This window comes from Myotis brandtii, unplaced genomic scaffold (assembly GCF_000412655.1).
Source record: "Myotis brandtii unplaced genomic scaffold, ASM41265v1 scaffold299, whole genome shotgun sequence".
NCBI lineage: Eukaryota > Metazoa > Chordata > Mammalia > Chiroptera > Vespertilionidae > Myotis > Myotis brandtii.
The window spans coordinates 694,401-722,006 of NW_005361430.1; the positions used below are offsets into that span (position 1 = coordinate 694,401).

Sequence of the window (27,606 nt, forward strand, 5' to 3'; positions counted from 1 at the left end):
GTGTGTGTGTGTGTGTGTGTGTGTGTGTGTATGTGTGTGTGTGTAACATACATATGGGACTGTGCTCTTGTTTTTCTGATGTTATTTGATATTAACCACCCATACCAGTGAATTAGCTGTTCCTTCTGAGAGTAGGGATAGAGAGAAGGAACACTGCAGTATAGAAATCCAAGGATATTTCAAACCTGAAAACAGACACTTCATCTATCCTTAGGCAAACTTTGAAAAAGGATGAAAGAAGCAAGTGGGAACTCGGCCTTAGGATTATGGTGGGGATTTGCCCCAAGTCTCAAAAATTGCACTCCTTCAACTGTCTAAATTGATGAAAGATAATGAAGTTGACAATACTGTCTGACTTTGATATTGGTGTTCTAGTAAGAAAAAAAAACTCAGTTGATAATTTCATGTGTTTTTGTGTGTTGGTTGCTTCTTAGACCTTCTATGTGGCTGGATTTAGCATACTCTGTGGAGCAGGCATTTTCCTCTGCCTTGTTACATCTCTTACTGTAGAATGGATGGGCCTCACAGCTGCCAAAAATCTTCACCACAATCTCCTCAATAAGATAATCCTTGGACCAATAAGGTAAAAAGTAATTATTTTTTACTATCATATAAAAATATACATGCATTTTTAATTTAAGTGAAATGTGAAATTTTAAAGGTTTTTTTCAGTCCTTGAACAAATGAATAGGGACCTTTTCATTTTCATGACTCCAAGATATCTGTCTATTCACAGTGCTCAGGTTCCAAATAGTTTAGTATTGTCATACATTTCAATCTGTTTATCACCTAGGTTCTTTGACACCACACCCCTGGGACTGATTCTCAATCGCTTTTCAGCTGATACAAATATCATTGATCAGGTGAGTGCATGAGTTAGTTCCAAGTTCAAGAATAAATTTTTTAGTGTAAGCTAAGTAACATTTTGAGATAAACCATAATTCTTTTCAACAATAGAGGGTTTATAACACTTAAATGAAAACCTATTTGCATTTATATCAATATTATATGCATAGATGATTTCTAGAATAAAATCTTTAAGAAAAACCTTAATTGAAAACAATTTATGCATATAGAAGGGAATACTTAGAGAACCAGCATGAAATAAATAGAAGTAGCAGATGATAAACTAACATTTAAACTCTTTATTATAAAATGGAATGATTTTGATCAATGTTGTATCATTATTCACAGTAGAGTTTGTAAAAGTTGAGTTGGTGTGGAGTGTCTCCCACAAGTAAAGAATACAATGCCAAGCTGTCTTAGATGTCCTTTAATTTTATTAGGTGGGCTCTTTGAATGAGAGAAGCTTTAGATGGTGTGGTAGTTTAGGAAAATTCCAGGATAATCAGTTTAGTCTTAGGTCCTTAGGCCTCTAGAAGTTTGTCCTGAAATTAAAGACCTCAAACTCAGCTTACATAACTCCAAGAACAGACCCCTTAGGATGGTAGAGAAAGAATCCACCAAATTCAGCCCTTGCCTCTTCAGATTTTCCAGAATGGCCTTAGGAACACCTGAATTACCCTCAATTTAGAGAAAGCATGCTTGATGCATGCAGCTGACTAAAAAGTACATGGACAAATAAGATGTATAGCATAGTGCTTTTTATATAAAGTCCACAAGATAAATAGGTAGGTAGGTCGGTAGATAGGTAGGTAGATAATAACTGACCAATGACAAGTAGGTAGATATATGGATAAATATACTAAACCAGGGGTCCTCAAACTTTTTAAACAGGGGGCCAGTTCACTGTCCCTCAGACCGTTGGAGGGCCGGACTATAGTTTAAAAAAAAAAAACAAATTCCTATGCACACTGCACATATCTTATTTTGAAGTAAAAAAACAAAACAGGAACAAATACAATATTTGTATTTGCATGTGGCCCGCGGGCCGTAGTTTGAGGACCCCTGTACTAAACTATGGGAAGTAAGTAGAGTTGGAGTGAAGAATTGCTTACAATGAAAATGTTTATATGCTACTTTCATAATTAACTGAATAACATCACAATATAAAATGAATATGTTGCATTATAACTAATGCCTATTTGAGCTAAAACATTTTTCTTTCAACCTACCTTCATAATAGCACATCCCTCCAACTTTGGAATCTCTCACTCGCTCAACGCTGCTCTGCCTGTCTGCCATTGGCATGATTTCTTATGCTACCCGGGTGTTCCTGGCTGCTATTGTGCCTCTTGGAGTTGCCTTTTATTTTATACAGAAATACTTCCGAGTGGCCTCTAAGTAAGTTAACCAATGTTCTATTCATCTTCAAAAGCCTTAGTCATTTGACATATGTGATCCAGATTTACTGTAGTGTTTTTCAAGATAAGGTATGGAATTTGGAAATGCAACCTATTTTTAGCATGATGAAGCCTATCCTGACATTGGAGATATATTATAATTGTTTCTGTAATGGGTTGTCTGAGTCTTACATAGCCTGGGACATATATTAACATTTGGATTGATCTATTGAATTTTGAGTCCACAGACTGTCAAATTTTTTATCCCATGGTCCTTTTACTGAACATGACATTGCCAAAAAACCTTACAAAATCCAACATAATCCCAAAGAATAAGTGAGTTAATATTATTATATTCCCAAATGATGAAAAAGGTAAAAGATTTAAAAATGCTTAAAATACATTCTGTAAAACAATACAGTACAAATAAAAAAAGATTAAAGAGATAAAACAGAGTGATGTCTATACAAGTAGATAATCTTGAATGCTGTAACTTTAAGAGAATGGAAATTTTCAGATTGGATTATTTAACACTAGAGGCCCGGTGCACAAAATTCGTGCATGGGTAAAGTCCCTAGGCCTGGCCAGCGATCAGGGCTGATGGGGCCTTCTGGTTGCTGGCCAGAGCCTTCCTTTTGGCTGCTGGCCAGGGCCTCCCTTCCCTGGCTGCCAGTTGCTGGCTGGGGCCTTCCTTCGTTCTGTGCCACCCCCTGGTGGTCAGCGCACATCATAGTGAGTGACTGAACTCCTAGTCTCCTGGTCGAACTCCTGAGGGGACAATTTGCATATTAGGCTTTTATATATATAGATGCATTTGAATATCCAGCCAAATAAATGATAACCAAGGATTTTAAATTATTCTGTTAATATGCGATTAGTCATTTGCTGAGATATTGAATGGCGAAATGAAATATAATACCAGTTGTTTTGAAATGTCCAGTTTAACTTTGAAACCCTGCTATAAATAGTTCAGTAAATGTTATATCATTGCAATAATCAGATTATTTCAACATTTATTAAGCATTTACTGTGTTGCAAATAATTGTGTGAGCCATGGGGCCGATGAAGAGATCAACATGACAAGAAACTATTATGAAACAGTTTTTTGGGGAAGACACAACATATTAAGTGCTGAAATAAGAAGGAAAACGAGTTTATTCAGTAAACTAAACATATTTTGTAGGACTTGAGGCAGGGAAGTGTAAGAAGAAATCAAGAAAGATAAGAAAAGGCAAGATTGTAGTTGGGAACCTCTGAAAACATCATACAACATTTCTTAATTTAAAAACTATATAGTTTCTCCCTGAAGGGTATGAATTAGGGTTCTTCAAATGTTAGAGATCTGTATTAAATCTAGAGGGGTTTTTTTCAGTTCCAACCTCATCCCCTTTTCTTATAGCAAATTCAGACCAAAAGGGAGAGGCTAGTCATCAAATTCACCCTTCCTTTTGTCCCTGGTGTTGTTGTTCATGCCACTTTGATGGAGGAGCAAAAACGTTTAGTTACTTCATTTCTGCTAGCTGTTTCCAAATCTATCCTTGCCTTCTCACCACTAAATTAAAGTCATAACTTAATTTTAGTCACATACTTATTTTCACCCCTTAGCAATACAAATTGAGTATAGAGTCTAGGCAAATGGTCCTAGTCCATTCATTTGAATTGCAAATTCTATTCATTATAAGTGGTAATAATCTGTTAGCATTGGTAGTGACTAAAATATAGAAAGGATGATCACTTTTAAAGAATTAACACTGATAATGGATTATAAACCACTCTTATTTGAAATCCTCTGAAAGATAGCAAATATGACCACATGATTTTTAAGTCTCACAGATAAAAAAGACCCTCCTAGGTGCTGAGGTTCTGTAGGACTCACCCATGTTGAATAACTCAGGCAGCATAACAGACTATTTTGTAAACACCAAGGATAATTCAAATGGGGGATGCACTACAGGAAATACCACAACATTTTGAATGTCTAAAATCAAAGATCTAATGTATAGTTAGCTCTGTGTTTCCTGCCTACAAGATGACAAGACCAAACTGTACTCTCATCTTTATTCACAAAATGCAGTCCTATAAACAAAAGTTCCTCCTTCCTAATTTTTTACTTCACTACTAACCTCAATGTAGTGACCACCTGTTGCTTGTGTCAAAATTACAAATAGCCACTTAGTTTTATGTTTAAAAATAGCAGATTATTTACATTCCTTTTTATTCATTCTCCTCCCCTCTTCCTTCCTTTCCCCTCATCTGCACTTTCTAAAGTGAGCAAATCCATTTTAGAAACTCAAAAAAGACTTTGCATTTGTTTGTGGGACTAAACAGAGAGCCCAGAATGGCATGCATTGATTGTCGAAGATTGTGTAATAGTGTAATCAATTCAGTTGACTCTGGCAGGTGAATGTCAATGCTTCTATTCTACTTCTCTCCACCCCAAAGACCTAGAGAAGTGCAGAAAAAAAGACTGAAAAGAAAAGACAGGAATGTTTTGAAACATGTGGTATAACTCAGCTTATCTTGTAGATATGCTAGCTTATGTGGTTTAAAGAAAAGTTGTCATGATTGTTCATCATTATGAAAAGGGTCTAATTCAGTCATTTGTCCACCAAGCATTCATTGAATGCCATATATATATATAAAGCCTGATATTCTGAGTGTTCGGTCATCTGGTCGGCCGTTCAACCAATCAAAGCATAATATGCTAATGATATGCTAAGGTCACTCAGTTTTTCTCTATAACATGCACTGACCACCAGGGGGTGGACAGTTGACTGGTCAACCAGTCGCTATGACATGCACTGACCACCAAGGGGCAGACGCTTCCAACCGGTAAGTTAGCTTGCTGCTGGGGTCTGGCCAATCGGGACTGAACAAGATGGGCCAGACATGCCCTGGAGCCCTCCCACGGTCCCTCCCCAGCTGGCCAACCTCCCTTGTTCTCCCCGGCCCCGATTGTGCACTGGTGGGGTCCCTTGGCCTGGCCTGCACCCTCTCGTAATCCAGGACCCCTCGGGGGATGTCGGAGAGCCGGTTCTAGTCCCATCCCACAGGCCAGACCGAGGGACCCCCACTGGTGCATGAATTCGTGCACCAGGCCTCTAGAGTGTGTGTGTGTGTGTGTGTGTGTGTGTGTGTGTGTGTGTGTATGTGTGTGTATATATATATATATATATATATACACATTTATATATACTGAGTGGCCAGATTATTATGACTACCCCATCAGTACTTCATTGACACTTCCAAAAATACTGAATATTGAAAACTTCCTAAGCAAATACTCTCAAGGTTTTATTATTGTTATTATTTGCATAACTAATTCACATCATTGTACTGATGGGGTGGTCATAATAATCTGGCCGGTCATAATAATCTGGCCACTCAGTATATAGACTAGTAGATTGACTTATAGGGCTCCCCTATTTTAAACCTAACCAGCATTACACTAATTTAGAACTTTAAAAACATCTCTTATATAGACTACCTAACTCACTCATTGTCTCTCATCCTTTACTTGTCTCCCAACTTCTGTTGCATAAGTACAGCTCTGATCACTTTATTTCTAGTCATCAGTGATTTTTCCAGCCTACCCAGGCTCCCCTATACTCTAGTCTCACCCATTTTTTTATACAGCCTTTTCCCACTACAATACCCCCAAAGGATTCTGGGTACCAGCCAGATTGAACTTGCCAGGTTCTTTAATCTTCTGTGCTTGCTCTTTTCTTCCCTTGTCTGTTTGGTTAAAAATCCTCCTTATGCTTGAGGTTTGGCCTAAATTCAACCTTCTAAAAAAAAATTACCCATCTCCTATGTATAGATTAATTGCTCATTCCTCTGTGTTCCCATAGGAGTTTACTTTAGCTGTTATACAAAGCTGATATTTTTGTACAACACATTACATTTAGCTTGGACTCATATTCATTATATACCCATCTTTCTCTTCCTCTTTAGACTGTAAGCTGCTGAAATTTTTGTTAATTGGGTGCTAGAGGAAAATAGTTACAATGACAGATAATAACCTTAATTTAGAATGAACATGGTATGGTGGTCTTTGATCCTGAAGACATGTGAAGTTTATTTTTGCACTTCTCTCTGTTCTAGGGACCTCCAGGAACTTGATGATAGTACCCAGCTTCCTCTGCTTTGCCACTTCTCAGAAACAGCTGAAGGACTCACCACCATTCGGGCATTTAGGTGAGTGTTTTCATTTTGTTAATTGATTTTAAGTCTCACAGATAAAAAAAAGACCACATCATCATAAATATTTATCTACAAATAACTAATGCTTGCTACCATTTTTTGGATGTCCACTGTGTGCATGATGCTTGTCTTATACTAGAAGAAAATGAAGCAATACATGATCAGAGTTAGTTTAAGCACCTGAAATTTAACAAGAATAAAGAAAGAATAGCCGAAACCAGTTTGGCTCAGTGGATAGAGCGTCGGCCTGTGGACTGAAAGGTCCCAGGTTCGATTCCGGTCAAGGGCATGTACCTTGGTTGCGGACACATCCCCAGTGGGAGATGTGCAGGAGGCAGCTGATCGATGTTTCTCTCTCATTGATGTTTCTAACTCTCTATCTCTCTCCCTTTCTCTCTGTAAAAAATCAATAAAATGTATTTTAAAAAAAAAAAGAAAGAATAAAGCACCACATCAGACAGATACTAGCTGTGTGATTTAGACCAGGCTAGTTTCTTAGGATCATTGAACTAACTTGATATAATGCATGTAAAGCATTAACCAGTGGTTAGCAAAGAAGCACCCAACAAAAATGTTAAAATAAGTGTATTAGTTAGTAATAATAAAAGAAATATAATATCAAAGTTATTTAGGACTTAGTTTCTTTTTAGAAATATGTTTTTATTAATTTTAGAGAGCAGAAGGGAGAGAGAGAGTAAGATAGAAATATTAATGATTAGAGAGAATCATCGATTGGCTGGGCTTAATCAGTTTCTTTTAATGTTGGTAAACAGAGTAATAATCCAACCTCTTGATCAAGAGTGTTTACTTAACACTCAAAAAAACTTGTCCCTGTTTTTCCTGTTCAAGTAAGTCGTAAAAGAGGGTGGTGGCATCATTTAATCTAGAAAATTGACATCTAAAAGTATTATATCTTTCTGCAACCTTAAATGAAAATGTGTATTGATTTCAATCAGAGATTTTTCTAACCTAAGAAATACATATATATTAGTCCAAAAGTAGACTATAAACATACAATCATCCACAACATGTACCACAGAATTTCCACATACGGTAAATAGGTTTCATCATTAAGCATTCATATTTTTGCAGTTGTTTTTCAGTATATTTTTCCCATCAGAGTGTGCAATGACTTTTATTGGAGATGGCAAAACTATTTATTGATGTTGAATGTCTATATTAAGACAAAATGTATATACTAATAGTAGCCAGCATTGACCAATGGTGCTCATAAGTACACCATATTAAAGATTACATTTTTCACCTAATAAGTCCTTTTGAGTTCATTTATTTTTGAGTATTGAATACATGTAAGGTACTGCTCTTACTGTGGAGATATAAAGACTACAAAGAGATAGCCTTTCATTTCCACCACAGATAAATATCACAAAGAAAATGGGTCGGATAACATGGTAGGCGGGGGCAAGCAGTGACTGGATTCAGGCAAGATGCTAGGTGGATCAGCAAGAAGTTGATGGGTTCAACATATAACAGCCTCTATTTTCTCCCTAAAGAACAAGGTGGGGTTATTGTCTGAGAGTGATGAGGACTAGAATCAGTTAAAGCATCTTAAAGGTTTAGCATGAAAGAAAAACTTGACCAAGAGGCAAGGCTTAGATTTTTTATATACCTTCTTCACTAGATACACAAGCAGAATTTAGCATGACTATTCCTAATTCTACATGAGGAAAATCCCAGGTAGCTGTTAGAAAAACAAAACATAGTACCTGTTAACCTTCAAGGCTGAAGTTATGACTGGCAAAAACAAAGAACAACCCAACTTTTATGTAAAAGTACCTGCGTCCTGTTCGTCCAGATTCAGAACGTGCAGTGTTCATTTTAAAAGTAAATATGGAATACCACAGATATCAGCACTGTTAAACCAAAGGGAGTTTTAAATTGTGGGGATGGTCCTGTGAGCCTGAACACATTTGTAGGATCTTTGTGTTTGGTACTTGTGGCCAAGAGTCAAACACATTCTTTTCCATCCATTTCTTCCTTTCTTTCAAGCTCCCTAGAGTCCCCAGAGCCTTCAGCTCCTTTGGAAAGTTAGTCTTTACTGATTAGACTGCTTTGCCTCCCCTGCGTTCAGAGTTCGTGGTGTACTCACATGCAGCAGTCAACTCCCTCAAGAAGTTTCACCACGAATGTATCACAGTTAAATTAGACTGAGATTTCAGTGACCTTTCCTATTATTTTTTGTCTGACAGAATAAAGGTCTAAGAATGTTCAGAAGATGAGCTGGATGTGGATGAAAAGATACAGACTGAGTGTGTCAAAGTTTCCATTAGGAAAACAGAGGGTTTCTTGCCAAATAGAAACACACAGAAAGAATGTTCACTGCATTTCCACCCCTCCCCTCTCACTGCTGCTTCAGACTGTTGCCAAGTCCATTTACAAACTCTTTAAGAGTGTATCTGAAACAATATCCCCGCACTAAAGGAAGAGAAGAGTCCCAGACAAAACACTGTCAGAATGAAGTGTTTGATGTTCATCTCAAATGTAGTCCACTGGCGTTGGTCCAACTGATCCCACTTCTAATCTCTCTGTCACCACAGTGCTCTAGGGAGAGCACCCTGCCTCGAGCCCCTGAGAATTTTGAGGGTTTTTTTTATTTCTTTGCTTTTGACCTTGTTGTCCCCTCTACTTCCAATGCTTTTTCCTCCCTTGTTCACCTGAAAAATTCAGCTCATCCCTTAAATCCTCACTCAAACCATCCTTGCAGTCCTCCGTGAAACCTTGCTTAATTCTTCTCTCCCACCCGCCACCCCATTCCCTGGTGCCCCGATCCTCTGGACAGTGTAAAGCATCGTCTTCTTTTATGTTCATGTAGCATTTTGTACGTAGGACCCTTATCACTAGCTTCTGCATTGCACCGTCCTTACTTGTGAATGCCTTACTTACCTCCTCCACAAACAGTGGATTCCCCAAGGGCCGAAGTCATGTCTTGTTCATATGTATATTTTAATCTGTTGGTGCTTGCTAAATGTTTCTGAATAAATGGGTGAAAATCTGCCTACCATTGCAAGTATAGAAAGAATGGCCTTTCTGTGGGTAGATCTCTTTATAGTTCATATTCACTATCTCAGTAAATTCTATGATCCTATGAACCATCCTATCTTTTAAGTATTCACTCTACTCATCTCTAAAAGGGTCATTACGAGGGTAGGTGTGTTCCTAGTACAGCTTGGACCTGTCCCAGTGTATTGCTGTTCAGCACAGGTCCTCTGTGCCTGGCATTTGGGTCAAGGCTACATAATTCAAAGTGAGGTAATTATTTGGCTCTGATTGCAGAATCCTTTGATTATTTTAGATCAGATGTTACTGTCTGACTCAATTATCTGATTTATCTGGTTTGGCATATTGGAGTGATCAGGTCAGTTGGACAGATATCAAGTATCTGCTTTATATTGGCCTGTATGGATGGTTTCACAGGCCAAGTGAACACCCCACCCAGACTTCTTCATTCTTCGACATAGTGATGGTTTATTATAAAGTTTTACAAATTGATCTGAACATTTGGGGGGACTTGATGCAGGCAGTCTTTTATCAATCAGAAATCACTGCCGGGCTGTCAGATAAAATTTGGCCATTCCTTGCAAACACAATATGTAGACAGGAGATCTATGTAAGATCAGCCGTGGACCCAGAGAGTGAATAAACCACATTTTGCTTTGGCATTTTCTCCAACCTTCAAATCAGTTATTTTGATTATATTGTCCAGCTTTCCGTTGTTTCTGTTATTCAGGGGAAATAATTTAAAAATGAAAAGAGACTATTTTTGTGATTTAGAAAAGATTTCTTACCATGTAGCTTGAGCTGCTGTGAGAGTAGCTCATATGTTCAAATGGATAAGATTTTTATTTTCCTTAATAACACAAGTTATACAGAATTTGGTCTGATTATGTTGTTCACCAAGAATGACCTTAATTTGGTCAGGGATTAATATCTAAATTTTATGTGTCATAGAACCCTGTCCTGTAAGCACCACAGAGCAAGGGTTCCTTCCACACAATGACCATCCTTACAAATAGTTTAGAACTTAGAGGCATAAGGTATCTTATTTAAAGCATATAATTCTTCTAAAAACATCATCTATCTCCAAAGACCCTATTTCTTTTTCATGTCATTCCACTTTCATTTTTTGGTTCCCAGAAACACCAGGCAAAAAGAGAAATTAAGGTATATATATTTACTTGCTACCAATGCATAGATTTCCATCTTGTCTGGTTCTCATACAGCATCTCCCACCCAATTCTAACTGTGCCATTTGGAAAAGAAAAACAGCCCAGCTGGTGTGGCTTAGTGGTTGAGCATCAACCTATGAACCAGGAGGCCAGGGCACAGGGTCAGGGCACATGCCTGGATTGTGGGCTTGATCCCCAGTAGGGGACTTGCAGGAGGCAGCTGATCAATGATAGAAATATCTCTCTCTCCCTCTCCTTCTCTGAAATAAATTATATATACACACACACACATATAAAGTGAAATAAATGCAATAAAAATAGGTAGAGTATTTTGCGTTTTTGTACAATTTATTCTAATTTGTGTAAGGCCCTTGCAACATTGGTTATACCTTGTTTCCATGGCTACAATAATGATGTGGAAATTTATGAAATGATTATTAATAGCACTTTGTCATCAGAAAGATTCCTTTTCATAACAAAGGTCTGAGAAATGAAGGAAACACTGGACCACACCATCTCTACTGAGAATACCCCAGAGCAGTAGCAGCTGGCCTTGATTTTGAAGTAGGAGTCATTTACTAGTCATTTCATCCCATTGGTTTGTCACTCTGTTGAGTAAATAGTGTAGTAGTAAGTGTGACTGATTTTTCTGTTTTTTATTATTTCTCCTGATGTGTGGCTACCATTATAATATTTTTGTTTTCTGCAGGCATGAAACCAGATTTAAGCAACGTATGCTGGAACTGACGGACACAAACAACATTGCCTACTTATTTCTCTCAGCTGCCAACAGATGGCTAGAGGTCAGAACGGTACGTTCATTTCATGATTTCGAAATGGAAACCAAACAGAGAAGAGGCCTGATGCAAAGAGGGAGACAGTTGTAAAAATTAGTCTGCCACTGAGATTCAGAACTAACTTCACATTTTCTGGATTTTTAAAAATAACTCAGGTTTGTTTATGTTGCAAAGAAAATGTGTCATAATTTTTTAGCTAATGGCAAGACAAATAGCCCCAAAAGCAAAAATTCATTCTGTGTTCATTAGTCTCTAGATTACATAAGTTAATGGAGTGGCAAATGTTTGTATAACTACAATTTTTTTCCAAAAGAGCAAATTTGACAAGTGAACAAATGTAGTCATTTCCTTCATTCAGCTTGACAGGCCTGGAAGAGATGGCGACTTTTTATGTTTTAAGTCTGTAGAGGATCATGTTAGCACAAAATGTAAAAAACTGCAATTAATCATCTCTTGCCTCCTTGTGTTGTATGAAGTAGGAGAACAGGCACAAGCACTGACATTTACGGACTTGATCTGGCAAGTTAATCCATTTATTTGAGTCCCAGTTCCTCATCTATAAAATAGGAATAAGTTCTTCATGGGGATATTAGGATTATTTTAATAAAACCCATAGTTCAGTGACTAGCAAATGCAGTCAACAAAAGTCTTTTGGATGAATGGATGGATGGATGAATAAATGAACAGAAATAATACCTGCTCTGGTGAGTGATTCATAGGCAAACCAGCTGGAGTATGGAGTAGGAAATAGAAGAGACACAAGTTTTAGAAGGGAAAAGAGGATCAATGGGGGGGAAAGGGAACATATGTAATACTTTCTACAATAAAGATTGAATTAAGAAATAAAGGAGGAAAATGACAAAAAAAGAAAGGAAGATAATGTACATTTGACTCTTGAACAACACGCACTTGAACTGCATGGATCCACTATGTGCGAATTTTTAAAAATAAGTGCTATAAGTGTGTTTTCTCTTCCGTATGATTTTCTTAATTGCATTTTCTTTTCTTTAACTTACTTTATTATAAGAGTATAGTATATAATGCATATACAAAATATGTGTTACTTGGCTTTATGTTATCAGCAAGGTTTCCTCCAGTCAACAGTAGGCTATTAGTAGTAAAGTTTTTGGGCAGTCAAAAGTTATATGCAGTTTTTCCACGGTGTGGAGAGTTGGTGCCCCTAAGCCCTGTGATGTTCAAGGTCAGCCTTAGTTTGCAGACTAGTCTGTGTATCTGCAGTACAGATGAGCTACTTCAGTGGTAATGATGAGTTGTCTGTCGTCTTTTAAAAATAGTAATTATATATTAGTTTGTAAAAAGAAAAAGGAGGTTTATCTGTGCTATCGTAAGAATCTCACTTCGGCTGATTAAGCATCCCTATCATATGCACACTTTCTTTCAAAACTCAACAGACCAGAGAGAGCAGACGGTAAAGGGAATTTGGTAGGGTTGAAATGAAGGTACCCAAGTTAAAATCTGAGTTGTTGATGGATGGGTATAGATTGATATGGAATCTAGGACCTCTCCTATTTCCCCACCCCCTACCACCATAAGATGTAGCTGTCATGATTTCTTACTAACTTACAGAAATTCTTTGCCAGTATATTAGTTATTATATATAAACTATTCAGAACATAACACAATTATATTTCACATTTTTTAGATAGAAGCATTAGTTGGTGATAAGAAAGTCCTTCCAGGTAGCTGTGGGGCCTGGGCAAAATGTCTTCATCAAGACAGATAACGTGTTGGTTAGAATTTATAACAAAACCAAAACATTATTTCTAGATCTGGGCCAGATCCTAAATCTTTATTTAAAACCTCTGTATTTGTTTACTTAAATCTGTTTTCTCTTAAGGAACATAACTCATATCTGAATAACAGAATTAACGATGAAATAGCTTAATGAAAGAAGACCCCAAATTCATAAAGAAAAATGTTAATAGTTACCTTTGTATGTGGTTTTCCTAAACTTGAAGATCAAATATTTTTTTTAGGGGGCAAGTATGTTTGCTTTGGACTTGAGGTGAGGGTCTGATTTGACTGCTGTTTCTGCTCTTTAGCACTTCCTACTGTCAGGTTAATGGACAAGTGTTTAACAAGAATCTTCAAGCAAACCATATGTTCTGCTCTCCTAGCCAGAATACAAGATATTAGAGCCTTTAGACTGCCAAGAAAGGGAAGTCAGGAGAAAATAGAAAGGAACAGCAGCCAGATTCCAAATGAGTTAGTTTAGTTTGAATCACAACCCACTATTTTAACCCCCACAGGAAAAGGCAGTCAGACCTACCTGAATATAAAGGAATTCTAGTTCTACTTGTAGAAACCTGAAGAAAATGCTGATAGTTCAATAGGAAGTGCACAATCTGCCATTTATTCTGTTACCTGATGATACCTTTGTTCTTGTGTCTTTTCTTTGTTTTCTGTGTACTACAATATTTTCAAGATTTGCTGTCTAGTCTCATTACCAGAACTCTCCTTTACACCAATACCAAAAAAAAATTGCTTCTATTTCTAATGAGTAAAGGTAAATTTTGGCAAGAAAGTTGTTGATTTATTGCAAAGTTTCAGGCATATCAGCTGACAGAAGTCCAAAGTCCCTTGTGGGTCATTTGTCTTCTTTATCAATTGTATTTATGTGTCAGTAAGTTTGTGTGGGTATGTGTGTGTGCGTGCCGCACACCTCCAGACAATTCCAGGTTTACAACTTAAAACATGTCAGGTTCACTCTTTTCCTGTGCTTCTGAGTACATTGAGAGTTTTCATTAGAACTAGAATAGTTGGAATATTAGAATATTAAAATATTTACTTGAATATAAACGCTACAATCCAAGAACAGGTGCCACAGTAGGAGGGCTGAATAAATTAAGTGGATGACTCCTATTAGGAAATAACATGTCTCCCAATTGTTCACATATAAGTAACCTCATGACTACTGTGCTCCTGTGGACATATTCATATAATTGGAGGCACCGTTTCAGTTTGAAATAAATGAATCTTGTGTCATAAATATGGATTTTGGGGTACAGGACCTTAGAGACCAAGGTGTAAACTGCCCTCTGAACCCCACAGCTGTGCACATGCTGCCTTGTAAGTCATTGTCAAGAATAAGTAATGAAAACTTTTATTTGGCCCCATGAGTCTGCATTGCTCTTATCCACAGAACTAACACCAACCCTTTTGCCATATTACTCAGTAAATTAACAAAAATGTCTGCTTATAGCAAAGATTCTGGGAGTTTCCAGAGCAGAAACACAACTAAAATGATACGAAGAGGGTTGAGACATGGGGCATGAATGAGAAGAGGCAAGCAGGATTTCCCGACACAGATGTGGGGCTTGCACTAACTCTAATTCATGCACCCATCACCTTGATGGAGAAAACTTGTTAAGCCTTCTGTGGCTAATTTTCTTGTTGGCTTCTCTTCACTCCCAATTCTAACTTTCCAAAGCGATGCCACTTGAATTCGATGGACAGAACATCTCAAGGAGAAGGAAGGGGGGAAAGCGGAGGAAAAACACCTTTTGTTGAATTTGGGAAGACCCCTGAGCCCCATACAATTTTTTTTATTACAATCTAACTTATTTATTCATCTTTTAACACATGGCTTTCACTTCTTTCCTGGTCTTCTTAAGTAAGAGTTAAGATGATCACACGTTACTCCCTTTCTCTGAGTAAATAGTTTTCCCTATTGAAGATTTATTCCTTTTGAATTGGAAAAAGAAAAGAAAAGGTCAAAACACACTCAAATCAATAACGGACAAGAGTCAGAAAGAATAAAATAATTTGGCGGGAGAGAAAGTAGCTAGACTGTGACCACCCAGGTTGCTTTGGCAACAGAAGGGAGTGTTTTTCCTCTGGGTGCCAAGGGAAGTGGGCCGCAGTTGTGTGGAGTGTGTCACTACGTCCTAACCTTTGAAGGCCGCTTACGTTCTTTTGTTCAGCACAGCGTTTTCTCTTCATCCCTCTGCACTAAACAGTTCCAGTTCTTTGGCATCGGTGTTTCCATTTGCAAAAATTGTGTAACTCTATCTAAAGGCTGTCTTTCCAAGGCTTTGTCTTGCTGTGTGGCGTTAGGATAAAAGAAAATTCATATCAGGAAGCCAAAAAAAAAGCCTTCAGAATCAACAGGCTAAAGTGAAAATAGTCTTCAGAGTGAGCTTGCACAAGAGTATATTTTGTGAAACAGCACAGAGCCTCTTCATGTTTTCCTACCTCCATGATACACAGGTGTGCCCTTATCTTGTAATTGGGAGACCCTTGATATATTCTCCCACTCAATGGTATCATAGACTTCCACATGAAGGAAAGCTATTATGTGGCTATTCATTATTTACAAGTGTTTTATAGAAAATTAAAATTTTTACTATAATCTATGTGTAGGTAGATGTCATGGAATGACTAGAAATCTGACAAGAGGACTCCCTTTTTTAAAAATGTGTTTTTATTGATTTCAAAGAGAAGAAGGGAAAGGGAAAGATAGAAACATCAATGATGAGAGAGAATCTTTGACTGGCTACTTCCTGCACATCCCCCACTGGGGATTGAGCCTGCACCCCAGGCATGCCGAGCACGGAACCTCCTCTCCTGATTCATAGGTCAATGCTCAACCACTGAGCCATGCCAGTTGGGCAAGAGGCCTCACTTTTGACATGGGAATCAAAGTCTTCCCTTCTGGAGGAGAGTGTCAAATTCACAAACTCAATGGAAGTTGTGATTTATCACTACACAGATAAAATGTTCTGTGATTTGGCCCTCATTGACAGTAGGTAATTCACATAGGTAGTAACTTCTATTTCCTAAATTGAATTTTTCATTCCATTGTACTGTTTTGACCACAGGTGTGTTTTTCGTTGAATTGATTGGTTAGGATGAGTAAGGCCTTAGCAGTAGAATAAATGCTGCTAGTGATCCCTAAGTATTTGCTCTCCTATATGTGAGTTATTCAGACCATCTGCTTACCTTTTTTCAATTTATTGCCTTTAAGCCATTTTACTGTTGACATATTTTTGAAGAGAGAAGAGGAGGTATAATGATAGGGTCACTTGGTAATTCGTTAAACTTGATAAGTTTAATGGTAAAGAAGTGGAAAATAGAAAGCTAACATAAGTTCTTGCATTGTCTATCAATTTTACACTTTTATACTCCTGTGCTATTTGAAGAGAGGTGATCAGAATTTAGTGATTTTGCTCTGAAATTTTTGGGTAAATATTATATACAAAGAAGCTTCCTTTCTTATGCTGATCAAGGTAAAATTCTTATCAAATACCTATAAAAATCTCCATAAAAGAAAATTTTTGGGAAGTGATAATAATCTAGGAATGGGCAGGAAAGTATCTAGTTGGTATAACTAAAATACAACACGAATAGCACTTTCTAAAAAAAGATAAGGAATATTTTTTGATAAATAAAATAATTTTGTTATAAACACTAAGCTGCAGACTTATTAGCTTTTAATCTCTCATATCTAGGTCTTTCCTTTGAAAAAAATTGCTATAAATGCATGTATTTCAAAAAGCTATGCCTATTGTTAAAGTGTCAAAAACATCTCTACGCATTATCTTTATATGTACATTTGGGCATATTTTATTTACTGGACTAATAATTAAAACAATAATGTCTGATTATCATATTAAAACCTTTACAAGTAGTTTTGAAAACCTTAGCCATGTGGAAGAGGCCAGACAGTATCCATTGACTAATCTATTGATCAGCCTTTTCCCTTTCCTTCCTTCATCTATTTTCACTTCTCTTGCTGAATCTATTGCCAGGATAAGGCTACCTACCTGTTTTCAGAAGTACCATTTTAATTCAATGGAAAATAGTTAAAATTATCATCTAATTGAATCTATGATTTATTTCTATATAATGGAAAAATCCAGGATATAAACATTCCATAGTAAACTAAATTTAACAGGGATAGAGAAAGAGATTGAGTGCATAATGTTTTTCATTTCCTTTATATTTATATTAGGCCTAGAGTCAATGATTATTTTGTTGTTTAGTATCTCAAATGTGGCCTTGTTCTATTTTAGTCCTATTCATATCTATTCTTTATAACAAGGAACACAGAGTTTCATGAATTTTTTCCTCCACAATTGAAATTAAGGATAATTTTGAACTAAATGATGTAGTTCATGGCTTAAAGTAAAAGTGCTTTTCACTTTAAGAAAGCAAAAAAAAACCCTAAAACTTATGCAGAGCAAAGCATTTTAGGAGACAATCATATTACAGTTCAAAATGGGGGATTGAAATATCATAACACTTTGTATTTAACTTCCCTCCATATTAATGTTTTTACATGTTCAACTATTAAAGTCTGGAAAAGAGATTGGTGGAGAATTAAATAATTTATATAAGAGTCTTTAAAAATACAAAAGTCGATTTAGAAGATACTTGGCTCATATAAAAATTCAGTGAAAGATTTATGAAGGGATGAATTTCTTTGGGCATCTATTCTATAAAGAATTACTGAACCTTTACAATGTACTTAGCATTATTACTATTGCTGGAGATAATAGTGGTAAAAATAGCAGCTTAACTTCTGGGAAGCTATTTAACTTCTCTGAACCCATATCTGCATGGATATAATGAAAACATTGAATCACTCCCATTTCAGCCCAAATATTGTGAGTTGCAATTTTTTTGTAACTTAGGTAGCCCTCCTCTTAACATGACACATCGGAGTGATACATATTCTCTTGGTGATCACCTAAATTGATTGAGACCTTTGGATAAGAACTTGGAAAAATATTTTAACATTTTTTTATTTCTTCTTTTTAGGATTATTTGGGAGCTTGCATTGTCCTCACTGCATCTATTGCATGCATTAGCATGTCTTCCAATTCTGGATTGGTGGGCTTAGGTCTTCTGTATGCACTTACGGTAGGTACAGATGAAAATCTCTCTGTTTGTGCAGTGTTGGAGGTACTTTCCATAGCTGTTGTCAACTCTTATTCATTGATATTAGAGGATAACATTGAAATTCACAAAAAGATGACATCTTGAAAATATTAGCAGATTTGGACCTAAACCAGAGTTTTAGGACAGCATGGATTTATTTCTGATATTGTGAACCAATTTTTAGAACCTTCTCAAACCCATCCCCAAGGCTCCTTGGGATCCCTGTCCTGAGTTGCTCAAAACCCATTTAGGGACACTAAAGTGAATGTGAATATAAATTAGGTAAATACAAACAGAGATACATATCACTATCCATTGTGTATGGAAATCAGGACTTCACAAAACAGAGACATTTGAGAACCCTTGAAGAAGAACAGACACCTTCTTTGACAAGTTTATCCCATGACATCCTCTCTGGTCTCTGATATCCTGTAGCACTTATGAATTGTGCCACATGATGAACACTAACTGTCCAAGTCATTCTATTTCCAAACATCCAGTGATTGAAAAAATTGATAATTTATTTTAAATATGATAATTTTTTTGTCATCTAACATAGATAACCAACTATTTGAATTGGGTTGTGAGGAACTTGGCTGACCTGGAGGTCCAGATGGGGGCAGTGAAGAAAGTGAACAGTTTCTTGACTATGGAGTCTGAGAACTATGAAGGCACCATGGGTATTGTTTGAAATATTATTTTGATTCATTTAAATATGTATTCTACTCAAATATTGTGTATCAGATACATTGTTACTTTTGCTTTTGTTTCCCACTCCAGTGTCCAGAGAATTACCTCTCAGCTTGACTTTGCTTGATTAGGCACTCCTGACATAATAAGACTTTTTTGGCCCAAAGTATCTTGGATACAGCCAGAGTTCAATAGATATTGTTTAGTAATATTTAAAGAGAATCATACAAATATTTTGACTTATATTAATTACCAACCCAAAGCATGCACTATCCCATTTTCTTTTTCAAGACCTTATTAACTGAGATGTAAAGAAACTGGATTTTAATATTCTGACTGAGATTCTTAGCTTTGCTGGAATTGTCAGGAAATAACCTTTCTTGAATGCAAATCTCATGCTTAAAATGCATTTTTTGGCCTAAATCCTCCAATAGCTATCCAGGTCTTTAAGGTCAAAATCTAGATAACTTAGCCATATAGACCACTAGACCCTTCATTAGGCAACCCTTGCTCACCCAGCTCAACTCATCTCTCATCATCCATCCATACACCTTTCACTCTGGTCATGCCAACAGGCTATGTTTTCTTTTAATATTTGTTCTCCTCTCTCTATATATATATTTAAAACACATTTCCCCATCATATCTCCTCTTGAAACCCTCCTGGATGGGATAGCATCCTCTGTGCTCCCATAACATCTTGGGTTGGCCTCCCTCATGGGTCTCTCCATGCAATACTGTAGATGCTGAGTTACTTGGACACAGTGAGCACCTGGAGGCATGTCTTTCATCTCCATATTTCCAACACCTTACACAACAATCCTCACATTTTAAGCACTCAAGTGTTTGATGAACAGTGGAGTGAACAAATGAATCAATTCACGGATGAATTATCTTGAATAGAATTGAATAATGGAATGCTGAAGAGACACAGTTGCTCCAAAGACAAACAAACAAAAAAACAACTGTTTTAAAAGTTCTTAATCCAGAAGCCTTTACTCTATATGTAATTTTAATTTTGAAAATCCACAAAATTTGGTTCAGTGTTACTTTATTTTATTTTTTAAATTTATTCTTGATTGTTGAAAGTATTATAGATATCCCCCATTAACTCCCTCCATTCAGTATTACTTCAAATTTAGAAAAAAATATTTTCATATGTATAAATGTATATGTCTCTCCCTCTCTGTCTCTCTTCCTCTCTCTTTCCCTCTCCCTCACCCTCTCTCTTCCCGTACCCCCCAGATCCTTCTCAAGTCCCAGAGCATTGGCCACAGGAAGGGGAGATCAAGATTCATGATCTGTGTGTCAGATATGAAAATAATCTGAAACCTGTTCTTAAACATGTCAAAGCTTACATCAAACCTGGTCAAAAGGTATGGAATTCACTGACATTTGATTTACAAACCCTCTGATGGACACTCCATTACTACCTAAGCTCTTTAGACATTCCAGCAAAGTATATTCTCACTTAGCTCACATAATATTATCTACACTTTACATGTCAAATTATCTACATTAAAAAAAAGGAGAGTTAGGATCAGGATAAAATATATGTTCTCTCAGTCATATCGCCATTCATTAGTCTTCCATGAGATCGGGAAAGTCAACAATAGGCGTGTTTTTCATGTTTTCTGCCTCTGGCTCATAGCCATATCAGACATCTCCTTGAGAACTTTTGAATTTGTACTAGCTCTAGTCCCACATGATTTGTTTTAGTTGTTTTAAAGAGAGCAAGTATGCAGAAAAAAATGGACTCGTTCTACTTTTTGTTGTAAAATCATCACTTACAAGAAAAAAATTTATTAGACCAACATATAACTATTGCAAAAATTAAGCCACAAAGGAAAACAACACAATTACACAGAAATAAAAAAGAGTTGGAATGGAATTACTGAAGATTTGGTGAGGACTCCATGTTTTTATTTAAATAATGATCACTCATAAAGGAGAATGATAGTATTAATGTAAGTACTACAATAGAATTGCAGTTTCACTGTGGTATCTTGTCTGAGTTAAAAATACTTTTTCCCATTTTCTATTATTTGTCTGAGTTCTCTCTCTCTCTAAGTGACAGTTGCTTTTATAGGTGGGCATATGTGGTCGCACTGGCAGTGGGAAGTCATCATTATCCCTGGCTTTCTTCAGAATGGTTGATATATTTGATGGTGAGTTGCTAAATTTTTTTATTGGGTAGGTAGTCCTTTCCTTTAAAAATGCAACATCAATTTACCTAATCCTACAGAAATAAAAACCAAACATTTATAAGGACTTTGCCCATATTTTGAGGCAAGTATCCCAGAAGTGAAGAAAAAAATGTACAATTGGAAAAATAAAACTATTAGCTCCAAATTCAGTTCTAGATATAGTTGTTAAAAAATTCTAATAAACTGACAAAATGAACACAAGTCCACCCATTTTGAATAGCAATAGACCGAGGTGGCATTTCAAGAGGAAGGGGGAGAGGGAAAGACTTTTGTTTCCCTCAGACTAAAAATAAATCTATTTTCATCAAAGGAAAAAATACAAGGAGATAAAGTAACCTGCATTTTTCATTTTGGTGCAAGACTTTTATCATCGTCTTCTTCATAACCTTGTTTAATAATGTTGAACATGTTGTGAGGAGTCAATCTTTGCTATAAGGTGCCAAGCCCATGTTGACAATATACAAAAATATTTATTCACCCATAAAATTATTTATAATATGGTACACAAAAATAATTTAATCTTTACTTTAGAAAAAATATGTCACATTATTTAGTCTATCAAGTGGCCTATAAATAGGCCAGCACATAAACCATCTTGAGTAAAAGGGAATCCAGCAATGTGTTCGACTATCACCCCCAGAGTGAGCTTACTATTATTATCTGTAATGATTATGATGATGATGATAGTACTTCACATTTTTATTGTACTTGACAGTTTATATTAGTTAATTTAATCTACACAACAGCTCTATGAGATAAAGAGGTCAGTTTATGAATTCAGAAACAAGTTAGGTATCTGCCACTGGGTTAGCAGTTTGCTCTTTCCATGGCTAGTAATAATACACAGATACTTTAAAGATTTTCTGTTGGGATTTTCAGTGTAAGTCAATTATATGGTCCGAAGATGATTGACACTTTTCATTAAAAAACTATGGTTATGACTGAATGTATTAGATTAGGAAACATCATTTCAGGCCTATATGGACTATCAATGACGTATTCCCTTTTAAATATCATTAGACTATAGGATTTTAATAGATAATATTTCTGAAGGAAAGTTTAAGCTAACCACGTTTCCTGCTCTTTAATCTAAAGCCAACTGGAAAAGGGACTCCAGTTGCCATGCTTCCTGAGAGGCACGTGCCTCTCATAGGGCCATATTGTTTTTGTGCAAAGTGACATGATAAGATAAATCTATCAATTTTGAGGAAAGGACAGCATGATTGCACAAGTCTCTATAAGTCTATGTACACTATGGAGATATTCATTAAAATGTGATATCTATGTCATAGATTTTAACTTTTTATTTGTAATACACTGAACTGTCCAGTCAATACAGGAGTAAAAAAAAAAAAAAGACAGGTAAAAATCCCTGTCTTCAAAGAGCTTATATTCTAGTCGGGAGAGGAAGACACTAAAAAAGATCAATAAATGTATATAGAATGTCCTATGAAAGAAAATAAAGCAGGGAACCAGGATAAAGGAATTTTAGGAATTTCAACCCTGAACCAGGAAAGTACTTTCAATTTGTAAAGCTAATAAATATTATTTTCCTTGTGGTTTTCATAAATGTGTGTCATTTTTGTTTCTCTTTAACAGGAAAGATTGTCATTGATGGGATAGACATTTCAAAACTACCACTGCATACACTGCGTTCTAGACTTTCAATCATTCTGCAAGATCCAATACTATTTAGTGGTTCTATTAGGTAGGTTACATATTCAACAGAAAACTGTGTGCCTCAGGATTTACCCTTTGGCTCATAGGAGAGTTTTTCTTAGAATTATTTTTCAGGTAGGTATGAAATGATATTATCAATATACTAAAATCAAATATCTGTCCAACAATTTGGGTTAGAGAACCCTAGAGTTGTTAAATTAGTTTATAGAAGCCAATCTTTTGTGTCTCTAGTTCTCTTTCTATTTGATTATATAAATGTCACTTTTTCTTCTGGACTTGGAGGCAGTGATTCCTGGCGGACGAGTCTTAGGTCTTCCACCTACAGGTAACCTGCCTATCTCTTGTGTGTCTGACCGGACCTTAGCAGATATTCAGTTTGGTTAGTACCTTGATTCCCGTCCCTGACCCCTCATCCCTCACAATTTTTCTTTCAGCCAAAATTGCTTTAAAGAAGCTGCTACAATCTTCTTTATTCCTGGTTTGTGTTTTCCCTCCCGGGGGCATGGGGGGAGATGTATGTATCTATCTACTATCTGCTAAGCACTTTAAATATGTTGTCTCATTAAATCCTCAAAATATTGCTCCAATATAGACAGTGTGGGGCAAAAGTAGGTTTACAACTATGAGTACAAGAAACACAGAGTTTGTTCTTGTATTATTATTTATTAATTATCATATTATTTTCCATACGAACAACTATAAACCTACTTTTGCCCCACCCTGTATATGATCAGCCCTATTTCACAGATGAGTATTTTGGACCTGAGAAGCTGTAACTTCCCCAGGTTTATGCACTTAGTAGTAAATGGTAGAACTGTGATTCCAAACAAAGTTTGTCTGACTCCAAAGTTTGCCATGGCATCATCCACAAGATTATGTCTCTCATTTCATCTATCCTATGTTCTCTCTTGCTTTCCTTCTCCATTTATTTAATTACAAAGAAGTAATTTGCCACTTCCTTTTGCTAACTACTCCTTGTCTTGAAGAGAAAATGTATGGAAGATTGCTCAATATTCATCTGTAACATTAGTTTAATTTAAAGTTCTGGATGTATCAATGTATTTAGCAATACCATAGTAAATTTATATCTCTGAATATATTTATTCTCAGTAAATATACTACTACTCTTGTGCTTGGTACATCACAATGAGTTGAGAAAGCTAATAGCTTTATATGCTCCCCATAGATTTGTGTATTTAGCATAATTTCTGTAGGACTGTTTTGCTAGACACTGTTCAGGTTACATGAAACATCATATGAAAGCGGATGAATTCAAATAATGAGTTTTATTATATCATATATACATATATATATAAACTTACTAATTATATCATCAAAAGTCATTTGTCATAACATTAAGGTCATTCATTCATTTATTAAATATAAGTTGAATGCCTGCTCTATCCTAAGCACTGTTGTATATACTGGGGATACAGCTCAACCAAAACAAATAGAACTTACATTTTAAGGTAACAACAGCAATACACAAACATATACAAGTGTTTATTTTTATTTATTGACTGATTAACTGATTTTTCTCCCTACAGATTTAATTTAGATCCAGAATGCAAATGCACAGATGACAGACTCTGGGAAGCTCTGGAAATTGCACAGTTGAAGAATATGGTCAAATCTCTACCAGGAGGTCTAGGTAAATTTTCTAAATTATATATTTATATTTTAAAATATGCAATTAATACTACATACCTCTATCTACTATTTATGCTATAAATTACATAATTCTAGTGTTAATCTCCTTATATTTAAAATAATCTTCTAAAGGTCATTAGAACACTTCAAAATCTAATGATTTTTTCATGGTGGCACAAGAGGATGAACCTTATAACATTCTGTTCCATGTGAACACTCCGTAGTATTCTAATTAATACATTTATTGCCTTTTCACCACTGGTGGGCACAGGCCACTTCAATCAGAATATTTCCTTGTGGTCATTCTGTTCACATGATCTACCAAATCACTTACCCTCAGCAAATGGATAAGAGGACTGAAGAGACTGTTAGGTTGAAAGAGTGCTTGGTATCATTTAGGAGCAGGAATTTCTCCACATTGGCTGCCATTTTCTTTGCTGCCAAGAGGGCATATTCCTTTTATTTATATAGCATATTTTTTAAAGACACTATTTTCTATTACATTGTTGCAATATCAGTTTTAGACACTTGTGAAAAAGATGAAACATGTACTCAATCACTTATGTAAATTTGGCCCCAGAGGTAGTACAATTCTGGCAAATAACTGACGACAAAACAAAACAACAGTGTGGATAATGAAAGAACAACATGATTAATGGAACAATGGAGAGTTCACAATATAGTATTTAATTCATAAATATAAACATCTATAGTTTTGGACTTGTACTTTCTTAAAATCTGAACTCATTTAAGAAAGAAATTGGAAAGATAATGGTTGATATTCTAATTTTAATACATAATATATAGTTGCCAAATTGATTGTGTAGTTTTGGCATTGCATTTTAATGAAATCAACCTACAACATAAAACTATATTTATTGGTAGTCCATTTGAGAAGGAGGACTTAGTAAACAATACCTTTTTATGATTCTATGTCCCAAGGAGAAGGGATCCTGCAAACAAAAATTGAGACAGCATGTCTTTAAGGATATTTTGTTGACCTTGCCAGTGCCGTAGTAATTCCATGGGTCTGGATGAACTTTCCCATAATAATCTTTGATGTCTCCTCTGGAGAGCCCAGAAAGTCTACTTGAGAAATTGATAATGCTTTATAGACCCTTCTCCCTTGGTATTTAGAGACCAGCCTCTTCGCCATTTATAGTCAGAAAGACAAGCAATTACATATTTATTATAGTTTTCTTCACCAATATGAAAGCTGTAGAGTGTTTAGGGGTTATGGTACAGCGTAAGCAATGGTATTTTATTTACACTATTTAATTGAATGTTGTTTATGCACATTGATTTAATAAAGAATACATCAAATGCTTGATAAATATCAGGTTCAGGCCAACTCTGGTGAAGGGCATTCATTATCTCTGGCTTCCTCTCTGTTATGTAAATTAAAATTTGGAGAATAAATATATAGTCTCCAAGCATGAGAAATTAAAAGAATTTGATGCAAATTGACCCCCCCACACACACACACACATACACAACTCACTCTACTAAAAAATGTTTGAATTGCAATAAAAAGGGATACTTTGGAAAAAGAATTTATTATAAACTCACAACAGTACATTTTATGAAATGTGGATGGTAAAAATAATGAGTCTATAACATTCATCTATCCATGCAACAGTGTTTTATTCAGCTACCATGTCAGGTACCATGGTAACTGCTGGGGATATATTGATGAACAAAAGCAAACCCAGACCTTATGCACTTAAAGCTTACCATTTAATTGGATGGTATAATGGAACTTAAATGGATATGGAGTTGAGAATATTCTTGTCAAGGTCTACTACAATTAAGCTATGTGATCTCGGGCAAGCCACTTCAACTCTCTGGGCCTTAAATAATTATATTAAACTAGAGGCCCAGTGCATGAAATTTGTGCACAAGTAAGGTCCCTAGGCCTGGCTGGCGATAAGGGCTGATCAGGTTCCCCACTGCCCCACCTTCCCGCCTCCTCCTTCCCTAGCTCTCTCAGTGCCCTGCCACCACTGGTCGCCCGCCATGTTCCGCGCCACCCCCTGGTGGTCAGTGCACATCATAGCGAGTGATAGAACTCCCGTTCTCCTGGTCGAACTCCCGAGGGGACACTTTGCATATTAGCCTCATATATATAATCTCCTTAGATTATTATATTATATAATTAAATAATCTCCAAGGTTTTCCACTCTTCAAAATGTTTAACAGTATTTTATATCCTACTATATGAAGGTAACATCATCTATTGACAAAAATAGGGTAGCCCAGGGTTGTATTCGTTTTTCCAATGTAAAATTTCTCTTCACTTTTCACAAATGAAATCCTTGCAGTGGTACAAAGTAAAATCCAGCTTACTATTATAGGATATAACCTGTTTCACTACCTTACCCAAGGAATATGATAGTAGCATTTCTTCAATTAAATCCTTGCTTGTTCCTCTAATTTAGATGCAATTGTCACTGAAGGTGGGGAGAATTTTAGTGTTGGACAAAGGCAGCTGTTTTGCCTTGCTAGAGCCTTTGTCCGTAAGAGCAGCATTCTCATCATGGATGAAGCAACAGCTTCCATCGACATGGCCACAGTGAGTGCACTATCTAAGCTTTTTCAATTGATGACTTGAAGAAAGGCACATGAAAATTACAATTTTCTCCTGATTGGGTTCTGAATCCTCAGTCCCATTATTTTGAATGTCATTTCATTTATCTGCTTGACCAAATGATAAAAGCACATGGAGAATTATAATAAGGGACACAGATGCTAATTTTAAGGGTGTTCCTATTGCCAATAAACACAAAATAAATTTGCCATTACTTTTTGTTAAATTCTCAAAATAGTAAAATTCTAGGTCTCAGTAGATGAGCATACTGTACTATATTCAAGTATTATGATGGAAGTTCAAAGATGAAATATACAAATCTCTAGTTAATATAATCTATTAATGACCAAAGCCAATCATTAATTTCTTAAAGTAATTTGAAGAAAGAGTCACTAGAATTAATAAGGGCTATAATTGATAATGATCTTGTCAATATGTTTATACTAACAATGTGACTTTA

General features: G+C 36.1%; 1 protein-coding gene across 8 annotated transcripts in view; it reads left to right on the top strand.

The window, feature by feature from the left end:
• Window positions 1-27,606, top strand: part of ABCC9 (ATP-binding cassette, sub-family C (CFTR/MRP), member 9) — a 113,637-nt gene that overhangs the window by 78,385 nt on the left and 7,646 nt on the right. For all 8 annotated transcript variants that reach the window (XM_014542338.1, XM_005869563.2, XM_014542336.1 and 5 more), the window contains 12 exons: window positions 435-583; window positions 794-863; window positions 2,087-2,244; window positions 6,348-6,440; window positions 11,343-11,445; window positions 18,214-18,315; window positions 18,893-19,013; window positions 20,268-20,398; window positions 21,112-21,190; window positions 22,829-22,937; window positions 24,457-24,560; window positions 26,998-27,131. In XM_014542338.1, coding sequence (XP_014397824.1) covers window positions 435-583; window positions 794-863; window positions 2,087-2,244; window positions 6,348-6,440; window positions 11,343-11,445; window positions 18,214-18,315; window positions 18,893-19,013; window positions 20,268-20,398; window positions 21,112-21,190; window positions 22,829-22,937; window positions 24,457-24,560; window positions 26,998-27,131 — 1,353 coding nt within the window. The remainder of the gene's footprint in view (window positions 1-434; window positions 584-793; window positions 864-2,086; window positions 2,245-6,347; window positions 6,441-11,342; window positions 11,446-18,213; window positions 18,316-18,892; window positions 19,014-20,267; window positions 20,399-21,111; window positions 21,191-22,828; window positions 22,938-24,456; window positions 24,561-26,997; window positions 27,132-27,606) is intronic.